The sequence below is a fragment of the Dendrobates tinctorius genome, unplaced genomic scaffold, assembly GCF_039654945.1.
Source record: "Dendrobates tinctorius isolate UK_male_01 unplaced genomic scaffold, ASM3965494v1 ptg000022l, whole genome shotgun sequence".
NCBI classification, from domain to species: domain Eukaryota; kingdom Metazoa; phylum Chordata; class Amphibia; order Anura; family Dendrobatidae; genus Dendrobates; species Dendrobates tinctorius.
The window spans coordinates 37,386,615-37,404,087 of NW_027361690.1; the positions used below are offsets into that span (position 1 = coordinate 37,386,615).

Consider the following 17,473-nt stretch of genomic DNA (forward strand, 5'->3'; position numbering starts at 1 on the left):
ATTCTCCTCCAGGCTCTGGGTACCATATCCTTGTAGAATTAAAATAAAAAATCGTGTTCTTCTCACCTTCCGACGTCCCTCGCAGCGTCACCAGGCCTCAGCGATGCTCCCGGCAACTCCCGTTCCCAGGGATGCCTTGCGATAATGACCTTTGATGACGTCACGGTCTTGTGAGACTGCGACATCATCAAAGGTCATTGTCGCAAGGCATCCCTGGGAACGGGAGTTATCGGGAGAATCGCGATGATCGGGAAGGCTGCGGGGGACATCTGAAGGTGAGAAAAACACGATTTTTTATTTTTTTTATTATTTTAAACTTTATATCTTTTTACTACTGATGCCGCATAGGCAGCCTCAATAGTAAAAAGTTGGTCACACTTGTCAAACACTATGTTTGACGAGTGTGACCAACCTGTCAGTTTTCCAAGCGATGCTACAGATCACTTGGAAAACGCTAGCATTTTGCAAGCTAATTACGCTTGCAAATCGCTAGTTTTTCCGCAGGAAATAGGCGGGAATTTAAAATGCGGTTTTCTCGCATATTTCCAGCGGAATGGAATTCCGGAATTCCCGCGGAGATTTCCGTGGGAATTCCACACGTGTGCACATAGCCTTACAGAAATCTCAGCAGTATTACACATAATGTCTATCACAACATTTAAGCAGACACATTATATAATCTTAATGTTGTGATGGTGTATACAAAAATCACTGTTTATAGACATCACTGGTGTAAAATATTTTCACATTGATAATAGTATTGTCTATGTGCAGAAATGTCAGAGGAGAGAGTTGAAAGGCAGGTTTGTGAATTAAAGCCCTGCCCTGAGTGTACTGCTTAGCACTTAGTAGTGTAATCATCGGGGCAACAAAGCAGTAACTTGTAATGATAATTTTCACTGACTGTACTTGGATCCTTCTTTGTGCAAAATACACAATGTAGTATGAAGCTTGAAGTTTTCAATACCAGCCCATATAAACAGAAAGCTAGAAACCTACCCCAGTATTTTGGCACAGTCATCATAGTACTTCATGGAGTTCTTCACAAAACTGAAACCATTGACATCACAAACAAATGAGTGACCATTAGCTCTCAGCAGGTCGAAGCCGCAGACTGTTTGCTGAAAACAGAAATATATTCAGCTATAGATGAACTGCTGTTAAATTTATGGCATCCATAAGCGGCATAATGAATTTCTAACAGTTGGGGGCCCCACCATTGGAACATGAGTCTATCGGCGGTACAAGAAGGCCCTGTAGAAAGTTCGAAAAAATTCTGAGAGGCCCCGCTCTACTGACATCGGTAAGGAATAAGGGAACCATTCTCCAGATTAAATGTGGGTGCCAATGGTAGGGCCTATGTCTTTCGGAAAATTATGGCATAGTCTGGGAATAGATGGGAATATAACTCTAACTTACAAGCTACCTATACACTGCATAACTGGTGTGATAAGTCCATTCATTAAAATATATTTAAAAAGTAACCATCAGTTTAATTTCTATTTCATATATCAATAGTACACATGAAAATAAGCAACTTTGTAATATATCTTATCAAAGAAACCTGCTACTTTTTCTCTGCCAGGTCTGATCATTAAAGGAGATACCCGGGAATTTAAAAAAAATTTAAAAAAAAAAAAGCACTAACAGGCAGGTAGTTTCTACCTACCTGCCTGTTGTGTCAGGCAGCATTCTCCGCCATCACAGACTTCACATCAACAAAGCGGCAGATTCTCTTCCTGTTGACAGGGCGGGACAACTGGTGTCATGCCGATTGACAGCCATCTCAAAAGGTACTGTCACACTTAGCGATGTACCAGCGATCCCGACCAGCGATATGACGCGGTCAGGATCGCTGGTGCATTGCTAAGTGGTCGCTAGTGAGCTGCCACACAGGCAGATCTCACTAGCGACATCGCTGGGGACGGGGATCGTTACTTACCTGTCACACCAGGCGATCCTGCGTCCTCCCGCCCGGCTCCACGCGTCGCTCGTCCTCACAGCAGGAAGCGCCGCAGGAAGCTGACGACGAGAAACAGTCCTGGATGTTCTCGTGCGATCAGCGATAAGCAGCGGGGGAGCGGGTCGTAGGTAAGTATCAGACACAGAGATATCGCTAGCAATATCGCTATAACGTCACTAGTAATAGCGATATTGCTAGCGATATCTCTTAGTGTGACATGCCCTTAAGCTGCCTAATTGTGGGAAGCCGGCTGTCAATCAGCAAGACACCCGTAGTCCCATGTCCCACCCTGTCAACAAGAAGAGAAACTGCTCCCCTGTTCACAGGGAGTAGCTGAATCTCCAGCAGGAGTGGTCAGGTACAACAGACAGGTACTTGCCTATGTTAGCAACTACATGCCTTTTTAAAGGGAACCTGTCACCCCCCCAGGCGTTTTTAAGTAAAAGAGCCACCTTGTGCAGCACTAATGCTGCATTCTGTCAAGGTGGCTCTTTTATTTAGCGTCCTTTCCACCACAGAAATAATCGTTTTTAAAATTGGTCAGACATACCTGATATTTGACAGAGGGGCAGGTCTTTCCCCCCTGGACACAGACGCCTCATACACGTCAGTCATGTCCAGCTTTTGAATTTGGCGCCGCCTCCTCAGCGTTCATTTCTTTTTCTCGCGCCTGCGCTGTAATATTCTTTCAGTGGTGCAGCAGGACCTGTGATGACGTCAGCACCAGGTGACCAGTAGGGGCGGAGCTCACCAGAGCAGTGGTGAAGCAAGACCTGTGATGACGTCAGGTCAGCACCATGTGACCAGTAGGGGCGGAGCTCAGCAGAGCAATGGTGGAGCAGGACCTGTGATGACATCAGCATCATGTGACCCGTAGGGGCGGAGCCGAGCAGGGCAGCGATGCAAGACCTGTGGTGACGTCAGACTATTACAGCGCATGAACGCTGAGGAGGCGGCGCCAAATTCAAAAGCAGGACATGACTGACATATATGAGGCGTCTGTGTCCAGGGGGGAAAGACCTGCCCCCCTGTCAAATATCAGGTATGTCTGGCCAATTTTAAAACCGATTATTTCTGCGATGGAAGGGACGCTAAATAAAAGAGCCACCTTGACAGAATGCAGCATTAGTGCTGCACAAGGTGGCTCTTTTACTTAAAAACGCCTGGGGGGGTGACAGGGTCCCTTTAAGTCCTGGATATCCCTTTAGTTTTCAAAATCCTCAATTCCTAGGTAAAATCTGAGTTGAGTGAGAGAATCTTATCAGTAGCAACTGTCACCTATGTAGAAGGGTGAAGGGGAGGTGGAAGCCATCAGTAGAGAATCTTACCAGTAGCCTCTGTCATCTATCTCAGTGATCTAACAATCTGTCTTCATTAAATACAGATGTTACCTGGGTACTAAGATTAATAATAATGAAAAATCAGTCCTGGAGTGGAAAAAACAGCTAATTTCTATGATAAGATATATTACAAAACCTCCAATTTTCACTTGTACTATTGATTTATAAAATAAAAATTAAAACAACGGTTACTCTTTGACTCATCCTCAGAGAGTCAATCACACGGTGGACATTTATTGTGTGTACTACCTTAGGGATTAATAATTTGACACCCCTGGCCACACTGGACAAATGTAACTGAAGGTCAGATGTGGAGGTTAAAGCCCCTGGGTCCTGATGCAAAATCTGTCCTCTTATTTTGCTGATGGTCATTTGGACTCCCTTAAACTTTATGTCAGGGGTGGGGAACCTCAGGCCTCAGGGCCATTTTACAGCCCTTGATGACCTTTAATCCAGCCCCCGGGCAGATTCTCAGGGACCACAGTATTTGGCAGGGAGTTATATTTTGATTTCCACCAGCTCATTAATTTCTTCTTCCTCAGTGAGCACACACATGCAGTGTTCACTACTGAACACTGAAGGGCATGCAATGAAAGATTACATCCTGACACCAGTGCCAGAGTCAGGATGTACTTTGTGGGCGGAGTTTGTATGGCCCCCGAAGGATGGTATAAATATCCAAATGGCCCTTGGCAGAAAAAAGATTCCCCACCCCTGCTTTATGTGATTGCTCCCATCTCTATGATCATCACATCTGATAGAAACATAATTGGAAAAACTGAATTACCTTAAAGGCCAAGCAGACTTTACGGGCGACCAGCTTTTCCATGGCAGTCAACATGACTGGATAGCGGATTTCCTTCCCCTCACTGTCACGCTCCACTTTCCCATCCAAAGCTGGAGACTTGCGGGCCTCTGCATGGGCATAATCAGGACCAACTGTATACACCTACATGACATGGAATCATTACTATTATTTAGTTTTTCATCACTGGCAGAAAACAAAAAAAATCAACAGTTAAGGATGAATTCATACCTTCACATCAGTGCCATCAGTGGGCATGAATTCTTCATAAATATAAGACCCAGTCTTTCTAACACTGCTCTCTGGAGAATACACACTGCTACGACTGCCAATCTGTAATAATAATAACCGTTGTAAATACCTCTATAAAATTGTAAGTCTTAAAGAGGACCTTTCACCAGTTGGAGCATGTTAACCTGGCCAAATCATGGAATAGTGGATACAGCGCTAAGTAAAATGTTGTTTTTTATTTTATAGTTTTTCCTCTCCAGATCTCATCTTACGACAGTCAAGTGTGCGGAAGAAAGTAGTGACAGCATTGTGAGTTGAGGTTTGGAAGCGTTTGTAATGATACATGACTCAGCTCTGCAAGCAGTTGCAGAGATTAGTGAGGAGGGTGTGGTCTTTTCTCCACTGCATGACACCGCCTGCTTATCATTGGTCAACCTCATGCAGTGGAAGAAGTACATGCCCTCAGAGACAAATCTCTAGTAATGTCCAGATGAACTAGAAGATAAATTATAACCTAAACTTTGAAAGCTAATATTTGAACAATCGGAGAGGTCGAAAAAAAAAAAAAAGGTTTTATTCAGCTCTGTAGCCACTAAGTCATGATATGGCCAGTTTAACACATCTGGTGAATCATCAATCTGGTGAAAGGTGCTTTTTAAGTATTGCACTATATTTCACGCAATAATATAAAGAAACTGTATGAAGAACATTTTAGAAAATAATATATACTCCATACTACATATAAACATAGAATTGTAGTATACGACATGAAACTAATATCACAGCAATTTAAGTGACCTACATTGCTCAATATCACTATTAGTCAATATTTAAGTAGCACCAACATATTTCACAGTATGCATATACAAACTACATTGCTTAGTAACTAATTACCAGTGCAAACAGGGCTCTGCTCACAAGAGCTTACAATCTATGAGGAAATGGGTGTGACATGGATCACAAAAGATAAATACTTAATAATCATTTATTTCTTGAAATCTTAAGGGCCTGTCACACTAAGCGATATCGCTAGCAATATCGCTATTACGTCACTGGTTTTTGTGACGTTATAGCGATATTGCTAGCGATATCGCTGTCTGCTACTTACCTCCGACCGCTCCCCCGCTGGTTATCACTGATCGCGCGAGAACGTCCTGGGCCGTTTCTCGTCGTAAGCTTCCTGCTTGGGGCTTCCTGCTGTGGAGACGAGCGACGCATGGACGCGGGCGGGAGGACGTCAGGATCGCCTCATCTGACAGGTAAGTAGCGACCCCCGACCCCTGCGATGTCGCTGGTGAGATTTGCCAGTGTGGCAACTCACTAGCGACCGCTTAGCGATGCACCAGCGATCCTGATCGCGTCATATCGCTGGTCGGGATCGCTGGTGCATCGCTAAGTGTAACAGACTACTCACTCTTCATTTTTATATTTAAATCTAATTGCTCCGTGTGCTAACAATTTATCTTTGTGGCTTTTAACATACAACAGTTTTGGAAATGGCTTAATTTATGTTTCCTTACAAATATCAAAACAAAAACTGTAAGAACAGAGAGGAAAAAAAAAATTAAAAAAATCACACAACACAAAAAAATCCTAGAGACTTGACGGTATTCTATGTAAATCCCTTGGAAAGTGTTTGGGAATAGTAAAGGTAACTGAAAAATTGAATGACTGCTATTACTTTTAAAGGGATCTTATGTGAATAACCCTTCTTAAATTGCAAAACGTTACAGTTTTCTGATGTTACTTGTGTTTTGACTCCATGCCAATTTGAAGATTCTTGCCTTCTGAATTTAATGGAAACATCTAAAATCTGTCCCCATTATATTCAGTTTACATAGATGTCGGCACCAAACTACAGCTGATGTTTACTGATCGACGGTCGTTTAACAGTCAGTTTACATAGGCAGACACAGTAAACAATGCACAATGAAAGATCTGTATATATATGTACTGTATGTACATAGACTGCAAGGATAAAACACTGCCCAGAACTTTGTGGAGCACAAAAGATCATTTCACTTGATAAACAAGTTTTGCTCCTTCGATCGATGATCAGCAGCCTATGTATTGAAGAATATTGTTAACGACTGATTACGATAATCTTGCAGTATAAATGCACCTTTAGATGGGTGCGAGCCCCGATATACTATCTGAGCAGCACATTATTTGCATGGTTTTTCAGTGTCTGAATGTTTCAAGTCACAGACTGCACACAGACACTGTATCTTTAAACCTTTGAGTAATAAAGTTTCAGGACTTTTTAATTTCTAATGAAAACATTTCATTCACAAAAAAACGTAATCATGTGCAGTAAATCAAACATGAATGTGGGTTATTTCCTTGTCAGCACTAAATTTTACTTATTACATGGTTGTCACTGGGTCTGTATGACTTAAGGCCCCGTCACACACAGCGATCTCACTAGCGAGATCGCTGCTTTTGTGACACATCAGCGATCTCGCCAGCGAGATCGCTGTGTGTGACGGGGATCAGCGACCGGCCCCCCTACCGGTTACCAGTGCCGGCCCCCCTGCCGGATGCCAGTGCGCATCGCTGCGTGTGGCAGCGTGAGACCGGCGATCAGCGACGCTGGACGCTGGTTGCTAATGTAAACGTCGAGTATCCAGGAAAACGCGTACACTCTGGTTTCCAAGGTAATCAGCGGGTATCCAGGAGTCGTGCGGCTCTTAGATACCCGATGTTTACCTTGGAAACCAGCGTGTACGCCGGTTTCCAAGGTAAACAGCGGGTATCCAGGAGCCGCGGCTCCTGGATTCCCGACGTTTACATTAGAAACCAGCATCCAGCGTCGCTGGTCCTGATCGCTGGAGGGGTTGTCTATGTGACAGCTCACCAGCGATCAGCCTAACGATGTCCCAACGATCCCATCATGTCGGATCGTTGGTGGGATTGCTGGGACATCGTTATGTGTATCGGGGGCTTTAGACTAAGTTCACATATCCAGTAATGAAACAGATCCAGCAGCGATCAGTTATCGTAGCAGGATCAGAAAGTTGTGCAGATGGCACTTTTTGCTTGTCTGGCTTAAAAAAAATCAGTTTGCAACTGGATTCACTTTTATTTTTTAGTTAACCATTGAAGCTTATAGCAAACGGATCCTGTTCAAACAGATGAATATTGGACATGTGAACTCAGCCTTAGCTGATGATGGACTGCTTCGTACAGGCAGAAAAGAGTGCGACCTCATTAAATTGTTAGTGTAATAACAAAGAGAGGCAAAGATGGGTGAACCTGGGCTTTCGTACCGGACAGTCACTGTTCAGGCCTGGATGCTGAACACGGACTTTGTGCTGAAGTCTGGTGCAGTGTTTGGGGTAAGTCAATGGTGCACGGAGGAGAGAGAGAGAGAAAAAGACAAAGAAAAAGAAAGCGAGTTTTTTCATTTCATTTCAGTTGGGGAATCCATTATTTCCAATGGGTTTCGGGAACTGGTGAAGTTCAGGTACTATTCTGGTACCAGAACCAAACTTTTTAAAAAGTTTGGGTCAGATATAACATATGGTGCAAGTAAATACAGAGGATGTATAAAAGACAACGTGATTTGTTCTATTATGTCATTTTTGACAACATAACGAAAACCATAGCGTCTCAAACTTGTAAATTTCAAACTCCTTACTTTTCTGAAGAGCCTTTGGCTACCACCTCCGGCTGATGTTGGGTAATAGATATATACATTGTGATCTTCTGCACTAACTGGCTTCTCTACAAAGGGCTTAGGGAAGATCTCTCCATTCACTTCTACCTGGTCTTCACCTTCCACTAGGTTACACTCTGGTAAAGAAAGGTCCCAGATAAACATTTATTTATTAAAAAAAGAAAAAAAAAGGGTGAGACTTCTCAATACAGCCGCATAATCAGATCTATACGCAAGTTACTTCCTTGGACTGGTGCTTGCTTTGCATTTTCGAATATGAATTGTGCAAAAGCTTTGATGACTAAGTGAAAATGAGCAACTAAAAAGTGTTATAAAAACTTCTCAAGAATGGAGATGATTTTTAATGTCCTAGTTTATTACTTTCTGCCTGGTGACAGGCCACCTCTGATCTTTTTCTGAGGTGGGTAGTCTTCTTGGTAAAGTTTGCAGCACATACAAGCTCTTTACTGTGACGCGCATAAACCCTGCTCTGAGAGTATGTTCCCATGGTCAGTAAACGCTGAGGGTTGAGCACTGCGTACATCCGCAGCGTCCAACCCACAGCGGCCAGATGTTACAGCATAGTGGATGGGATTTCAAGAAATCCCATCTCCATATGCGTGCACCGGCGCCAGCGGCTTCCCTGCAGAGACAGACATGCGGCGCGTCTTTCTAGACCACAGCATGTCTATTTATCTTGCGGAGACGCTCCGTCTCCGCAAGATAAATGTCACCCGTACAATGTATAGGACGCGGTGATTCCACACGGTTCAATGAACACATACGGAAACACCTGCGTTCAAAAACCGGCAGCGCTTTGGACGGAGCGGACATGTGCTGCGTCCAAACCACTGCCTATTACTGAACGTGTGCACATACCCTAAAAGTAGATGATCAGAGCCTATATGCTCCTCTTATGCCACAGAGAAAATCCTTCCTCTGCTTGCAGAATTGGAAAGTGAACAATTCAGGTCAGCAGTACAATGATGCTGGTCCAGACTGTCAAGCAATCAGGACCGCACCGTCTCCAGGCAGGCGAGAACCCAGGTTGTAGCTCCCAATGATGAAGATGCAAAATCCCCTTTAAGGCTATGTGCACACGTAGCGTTTTAAAATGCTTACTAAAAACCGGACTCCTTCCCAGAAATCGCGCGTTTTTTTCCGAGCGATTTTACCGCGATTATGATCGCGATTTTGCCGCGATTTTCGCATGCGATATTCAAGCATTTTCCAAGCGATTTGAAGCATCGCTTGGAAAGTGATTGACAGGTTGGTCACACTCGTCAAACATAGTGTTTGACAAGTGTGACCAGGTTTTTACTATTGAGGCCGCCTATGCGGCATCAATAGTAAAAGATAGGATGTTAAAATGCTAAAAAAAAATAAAAAAATATTTACCTTCCGGCATCCCGCGCTGCATTCCCGGGCCTCAGCGTTCCCAATAATGCCTTGCGAGACCTTAGGCCGGGAATGCATCGCGGGACGCCGGAAGGTAAATATACCCCGATTTTTTATTCTTTTTTTACAGGGGTATGGTACCCAGGGCCTGGAGGACAGTCTCCTCTCCTCCACACCGTGGGTACCAACCGCACATGAGACGCTTAACTTCCCGCATGGTGGGCATAGCCACATGCGGGAAGTAAGCGATTCTCATGAATTCCTATGGGTGCGGAATCGCGGCAATTCTTTGCGATTCCGCACAAAGAATGAGCTTGCTGCGATTTTTTCCGCGATGCGATTCCGCCGCGGAAAAAAGCGCAGCATTAGCACAGCATGTGCGGAATGCCATAGGAATGCATGGGGGGGCGTTCTGTACCCGATTTTTAAGCGTTTTCGCGCCGAAAATCGCGGCAAAAACGCTTAAAAATCGCTACGTGTGCACACAGCCTAAAGCAAGTTTTTCACAGGTAGATTTGGTATTTGCCACATGTTCTTTCAAATGTAAATTTACCATCTGGCTTGTCAGGATCTCTGTTAAGTACTGCATAACGGGGAAGATCTATTCCTTCTTGCTGTAGGATGCGATATACTTCTCTCCTACAGAAAAAAGTGACAACAATTAATACAGGATGGTACCACACCAAAAATTATCCCTGACTTCACAAGTCTGTCTGAATGCCATAATAAAATAAAGATTAAGATCCTAGGCTGACTTCCAGAACTCCGCTGATTTATAGCGCTCCAACTGTACACACAGTAAACCTCTTCTCATTCCTTCTAGTACTATTCCTGGGAATTATCCTTTCCTAGGACCCAAATATCTTATTATTAGCAGAGTCTTGCTAATGTCATACTGAATGACCAAAGTCTGTGGACGTCACCTGTGGAGCTACTGAGGTTTGTACCATGAAAAGGTTCACTAGAATAACTGTATAAGTGAAGCGAAGCAATGAAAAATATGCCGAAAGGAAAGGCCTATAATCATATGAATTCAGATCACTAATTAAAATGTGATACATCAGAAAATCCTTTCAGTATTAAATAGATAGTAGATAACCGCTTTCTCTAATGAAGGTCAGAAATGTGTATCGAGTCAGAAATTTAAGGTAAATTTAAGGGGGCGGGTCAGTGAGAGATGAATGACCTGTCAGCAGGTTGCATTATGAATAGCTTATCACAGCACCACATTCCCCAACCCCACAGGCCGCCCTGGAACACGAGAATATCATTAACTCGAAACTGAAAATAAAGATTGAACAACAACCACAGACGGATTGCATCAGCCAAGGTATCATTGTAATCAGTATAACGGCGCCGACCTGACACTGTCTGTAGGTTACTGAGCACAATCCTGCTGACAGGTTCCCTTTAAATGTTATAATGAACAAGGATCATACGAGCACACTATAAAAACGCCAAAACCATTTAGCAGATATGTGAACTTTCCGGGAGCTAATGAAATGTTATTAAGGTTATTGAAACAAATCAAAATTGTGAGGGTCTCCATTTACAGACCGCTTTAATTAAAGCAATTTATTACAAAATATCATACCTTTCCACCTTCACTGTGAAAGTGTCATGAAGAAAGACGATTCTTCTTCAAAAGTCAATGCCCCAATTGTTTTTTGTATTAATCAATATATGGGAAAAATGACCTGGTAACAGGATTCTCCAACTCGACTGTAGCGGTGCCAAACTTGTATACTTTTGATTTTTCAAGGATTAATAAAAAAAAAAAAAAAAAAGGGTCTGTGTTTTGCATCCAAGTCTCATCAGTGTATGCTTGGTGTATCGATTTTTACCATCAGATATTAATCAGTGTTTTTCACGTATGGATAAAAAAAACAAATAGATGACAAAGCTTCTCCTATTCGCTGCAAAAATCTCACAGACAGAACGTGTACCTGAAAAGTGGACGTTTGGATGAGGACTTAAGCACTGAATAAAAAAATACATTTCACTTGTGTCGCCATTTTCCAAGACGTTGCAGTAATGGAAAACGGCAATTCTGGTGTTCTGATATTTTTTTTTTTTTTTTCGGTATGCAGTTTACCAATCTGGTTAATTCATTTTCAGTTTTGATACATTGGACTTTTATGAACACAGCGATGCTGATGATTCATTTTGTGGTAAAAATAACCTGATATCATGATTCACCATGTCGATATGATTATCAAAACAACAAACTTACAGGTTTTTTCATATTATTTTAGTGATTGAAATTTTTTTTTCTTGGTTTCTGTAGCCATTTTCTGAGATTTGTAACCTTTTTTTTCCATTGATTGAGATATGTGAGGACTTGCATTTGAGCTATAGTTTTTATTAATGCAGTACTTAGATAAATATAATGCTTTGATAACTTCTTATTGCATTTTTTTTTCAGAGTTGTAACTACTGAAAAATAGCAATTGTATAATTAATTTTATATTTTGATGTATAGGACTTTTACAGATGTTGTGATACCAGATATATTATATTTTTCAGATTATAAAATGAACTTTTTTCTCCTGAGATCTCAATCTGCGCATGCGCTGCCTCCAGCGGCCATTTTCCGGAAGTCCACTGCATTGAAAAGCATGAGACTTACAGGGCCTCCCAACATTTTGGGAAAAGACGAGCCCTCCGTGGCCTCGCACAGCAGAACACCCGATTCTCCCAGCCGCTAGCTTCCTGCAGCAGCGACCCTGGATCCACGCTCCACCACAGTCGCCCCCCCCTCCCGGTAAGCCAACATAAAAGCGGACTATAAGACGCACCACCATTTTATTATAATTTTTTAATATATTCTCCTCCCCAGCGTGTTGGGTGCATCTTATAATCTGTAAAATACAGTATTTATTTCTGTAACATCTTTTAATAATGGGTGAAATTCTATTTATATTTCTGTAAAACTTTTTTTTTTAACTCCTTATTTTATTTTTTAATTTCCTTAGGGAATTTGAATCTACAATCGTCTGATTGCTTGTACTATGTACTGCAATATTACCGTAAAGCCCAGCCACATGCTTGCCCCATACACCCGGCCATACATGTGCAGCGGATGTCGGGACTGGATCAACACAAAGTTTACAAAAGTGTGATTAACATAGGAGTTAAAGATTACAGGGGGCAAGAATATACCTGTCCTGTATAAAATACTGCATATCCAAGTCATTGATCAAGAATGGATTGCGAAGTTTTGAGTAAGCAACAGCTTTATCCAGTGGAAATCCTAGAAGTATAGAAAAGAAGACTGTTATGTACATTGCTGCAGAGCACAATTTATATGCAAACTGAAAATAACACATTACATTATATTGCTTACTTTTCCATCCATTTGTTAACCTTGTCCCACTTTTTTTTTTTTAGATGTGTTGCTGCCATCAATTTTTGCATGAGTGATCATATTTTTCGTTCTATAGGGCTACGCATTCACAATAAGCCTTTGGTGAGTTTTTGATGTTGCAGATTCTCTGCAGCATTTTTGCACCTATTAGTTAAATTAGGTTACTTGTGTTTTGTTTTTTTCATTGTTTTTTTACGCTAAGATTTCTGTCTCTTGTTGGTATGTCTTGTTATGAATAAAACGGTTTTATTTTTTTATATTTCCTGGTATTTGATTTTGACAAAACTTTATCGATATACGCGTAGTCATGTATAAATGACATGCATTTATGATGCGTTTCCGCAGTGTGTTTTTACCTGCGGATTTTTCGAATATAAAGCAAGTCTTTAAAAAAAAATCTGCACATAGAACTCAGCATACCCGCAAGAGAACTGGACATGTTGTAAATTTGGAACACCAACCGCAGGTCAATTTATGCGGAGTAAAGAAAAAGCACACTGGGCATGAGATTTCTACACATCCCATCTACTTTGCTGGAAACCTAAGGGCCCCGTCACACATAACGACTCACCAGCGATCCCGACAACGATATCAACCTGTCAGGATCGCTGGTAAGTCGCTATGTGATCGCTGGTGAGCTGTCAAACAGACAGCTTCACCAGCGATCAGCACAGCGACGCCGAGCGTGCAGTGTCGCTGTGTTCGTTAGTTACCAGCGCGCTGATGCAGGGAGCTGGTAACTAACGTACACATCGGGTATCCAAGGGACGTGCGTCTCCCGCCTATCGCTGGTCTCCCGCCTATCACACGCAGCGATGCGTGCTGACCAGCAACCAAAGAAAAGTCCTGGCCTTTCCTACAGCGATCCCGGCAGGGGGGCCGGTCGCTGATCGCTGTCACACACCGCGATCTCGCTATGTGTGACAGGGCCTTAAGACGTTGCGTTTTTGAAGCAGCAAAATTATGAAGTGTCCAAAACTCACCAAAAACTCATCAGGGGCTTAAGACGTACTATTTAACAAGAAAAGATCTTGCTTAAAAGGGTTTTTAGTCCAGAGGTAGCTTCCGGTTATCGAGGAGAATGATGACACTGTGCCCTTTCCAGTCACAGACAGAACTTCACATATCACATGGCTTAGTATGTGGCAGGAGAAAAAAAGGAGAGCAGGGGAGGAAGCTAGGAAGACCTGCACAAAGGCAGCATGTGCTGAGCAGATGAAGGGCCTTCCACCTGACCAGCTCCAGGACCTTTCAGGTCATTTAATCAGTCACATGCCTGGAAGGAACTGCAAAATGTGGTAATGTATAGTGTGTGTGTGTGTGTGTGTGTGTGTGTGTGTGTGTGTGTGTGTGTGTGTGTGTGTGTGTGCACATTTAGCAGAGCTGCGTGTGCATGTAAATGTGACTGTATCAGGACTGTATGTGTACGTAAATGTGCATGTAGCAGTTGTGTAGAAATGTACATGTAGCAGAGCTATGTGCATACATGTGCATGTAGCAGAGTTGTGTGTGTGTGTGTGATATATATATGCATGTAGCAGAGCTGTGTGTGAGTGAGAGTATAATACACACTACAGAGATGCACTAACAAAAGATTTATTACCACCATATTCTACCCTATTGCACCTCTACTTTAAAACTTTCCTGGTAGTGTAATTAAAAGGAAAAATGTTTTTCCTATATTCTGCCATCTAAACCGGAGGTGCGTCTTATGATTAGGTGCGTCTTGTAGCCCAAAAACAGTATTTTTTTTTTTAAATGAAATCGAATAATGTATAACTTTTACCTTCTGATGCTGTGTTCTATCTTTGTTGTGATTAAACTATAGCTAAAAATCATTGCATTTTAGTTTTCTTTACATTGTACAAAGCCTTTTAACTTTTTTTTTTTACAATTGGAGTTGTCATTACACACTGATCTTTGTAGTCATTTTGATTATTTTCCGTAGCTCACTAGTGGAAGTTTTGGCACACCCTTCTGTACGGTGTATGTGTACAAACAGTGCACCAGGTTTTAAAAATAGTGCCAATGCACAGTTCATGGTGGTCACTAGATACCCATATCATTACATATACACCCATCCCAATTTATAGAATAGTAGACAAGATGCATTTTATTATTAAAAAAGATTTTGCTTTGAAAAGCAGCAAAAGCTAATATTAGCGCTGACAACACCAACTAGTAAGAGCGCTGACAACAGAGCATGCAGCACCACACAGAGGAGATATTACCTTTGGAGTGGAAGGAGATGAGGCAGTCACAAATGGGCCAGTTCTCCACAGGTTCATTCAGGATAATGTCTTCAGACATGATAACCACGGTAATGTACTCAAATTTGCACAGGCGTTCCAATATTTGCGTCATGGGCTTTGATTTGGACTTTTTGGTCATGGCACATATTCCCACCACAATCTGACGCTCCGGAGGCTGCATATCATCAAAAGATTTATTAATATATATATATATAACACTATATACAACAGGAATGTTACAAGGAAAGTTAAAATCATTTTTTGTTGACGTTACTCAAATATATTTAACCAGGTTGTGCCTCAAATGAAATCTACACACTAAACTATGTTGTTTTTTTGTTTTTTTTTTACATATTTTATCAATACAAAAAGATTTCATGACAAACTTCAGATCCATTATAGATCTACTGGATCCAATAGGATCTGATTCAATGGTTTACAAAATCAGTTGAGTTAGATCCATGACGGATCTTGCAATACAGAACTCATGTCCTCATTGTAAACGGAGACTTCCATGTGCTTATTCTGCGGCTGCATATAAACTGTAATGGCTCCATACAACTCCTGTTGTAGAACATATGGATATTACCTGACACAACAACTGGTCTTTATCTTGGAGGAGTCGCCCACGATTCAATGTGGCAGCAAGGGTACCTGACACCATGATATTTCCCCAGATTCCTAGGAACTAGTTATATCGGGAGATATGCCAGTCACCAGCTCTCTTCACAGCTAGCTAGGTACCTAACACTTCAATCTTTGATGTTTTTTTCTTCACATTTCAAAACTGTAAACCAGGGGCCAGAGTCCAGTCCTACTGCTTAATCTACCTGTTTGTTATCTAGAAAGTGAGGAAAATTAACATATAACACATATCTAACCTAGAAAATCAGTTACAGTACTAACAATTTAGTGTACTTATAGGCAATAAAGGCAGCTTATACACCTTAAGGCACAAATATACATTGGATTAATGTTGGAAAAACCCGCTGATATCAGCCAATTAACTAATGTGTATGGGAGCCTCCAGACTCCCGCCCAATAAAGGACGTGGAGGGAGCTAGGGATCCATCAGATTTCAGACTACTGGGCCTTCTGTTTTTGGTAACAACCTGCCGCAGTGGCTCTCTCATAAAGAACACAGGAGCGAGCGCTCCTGCATATGGAGGAGTCGGTAGAGAGCGGCTGGCTGAGCCATCCTTCAACTGACAGCTATCTAATGTGTATGGAGGGGTTTAAAAAGCAGAAAAAAAATAAAGCTAACAGCTGAACAACTATTAACCCAACAACCATCTTGTAAACAGGTAATCCACTGGTGCGGCTTATCCGAGTCCATATTGGACGTTACACACTCGACATCTATCTTCAAATTAAGGGAAGAAGAAACTACCCATCTACGAACAATCACAAAACATCCTAGGACAATTCTTTTGAGAAAGATCTTGGCAGAGTGGCAACAAGCTGTTCTCAGATGGCTAAAATAATCAGTTAGGGTATGTTTCCACGTTCAGTATTTGCTGCGGATTGGACACTGCGTACAGCCACAGCTTCCAATCCGCAGTGGCCAGTTGTTAAAGCATAGTGGATGGGATATTATAAAATCCCATCTCCACTATGCGTTCAAAGACGCAGGTGCCACACCCACGTATTCGCACATGAGGCCCGTCTTTATAGACAGCAGCATGTCTATTTATCTTGCAGAGACGCACAGTCTACGCAAGATAAATATCACCATCTATGTATAGGATGCGGTGATTCCGCATGGTTCAATGAACACATGCGGAATCACCGCGCGTACAAATGCCGGCAGCGCTGCCAATACTGAACGTGGAAACATACACTTATTGTTCGGGTATGTGAACACGATCAGGAATGGCTCAGTATTTGCTCAAGATTTGACGCAGGTGAAATTTGCACCAAATCAGGTCACCTGCGTTTTTGATGCGTTTTTTCATTGCATGCGTTTTTTTATCACTTGAAATAAAACAAATTGAAAGTTGGCTTCTGAGAAGGAAAAAAAGTGATTTCCTGTTTGCAGATACTGTATATTGGGGTATGCTCCAATGGTCAGTAAACACTGCGGGTTGGATGCTGCGTACATCCGCAGCCTCCAACCTGCAGCATCCAGCTGTTACAGCATAGTGAATGGGATATCAAGAAATCCCATGCCCACGATACGTGCACCAATGCCCGTGGCTCACCCACAGAGATGAACATGCGGCGCGTCTTTCCAGACCGCAGCATGTCAATTTATGCAGCTGCGTAAATTACCCATTCACTATCATTAGATGCAGTAAAACCGAATTATCTTCCTAGCCACATGCGTATTAAGTGCGAGAATGCAGCTTACTACGCATGTGTATTAATTTAAATAATGGTGAATCTTGTGACACAGCCAGAAGTACATGACACAGAAAGTGGAGGAAAGCACAGAGAGAGGCCCCCTCCTTTTTAATAAA

General features: G+C 42.2%; 1 protein-coding gene across 11 annotated transcripts in view; it reads right to left on the bottom strand.

Annotated features, from left to right (window-relative positions):
- Positions 1-17,473, bottom strand: part of PPIP5K1 (diphosphoinositol pentakisphosphate kinase 1) — a 273,000-nt gene that overhangs the window by 213,601 nt on the left and 41,926 nt on the right. For all 11 annotated transcript variants that reach the window (XM_073568589.1, XM_073568597.1, XM_073568596.1 and 8 more), the window contains exons 3-9: positions 14,994-15,189; positions 12,558-12,648; positions 9,949-10,034; positions 7,980-8,134; positions 4,340-4,441; positions 4,091-4,252; positions 1,000-1,121 (exon numbers count right to left, since the gene is read on the bottom strand). In XM_073568589.1, coding sequence (XP_073424690.1) covers positions 1,000-1,121; positions 4,091-4,252; positions 4,340-4,441; positions 7,980-8,134; positions 9,949-10,034; positions 12,558-12,648; positions 14,994-15,189 — 914 coding nt within the window. The remainder of the gene's footprint in view (positions 1-999; positions 1,122-4,090; positions 4,253-4,339; positions 4,442-7,979; positions 8,135-9,948; positions 10,035-12,557; positions 12,649-14,993; positions 15,190-17,473) is intronic.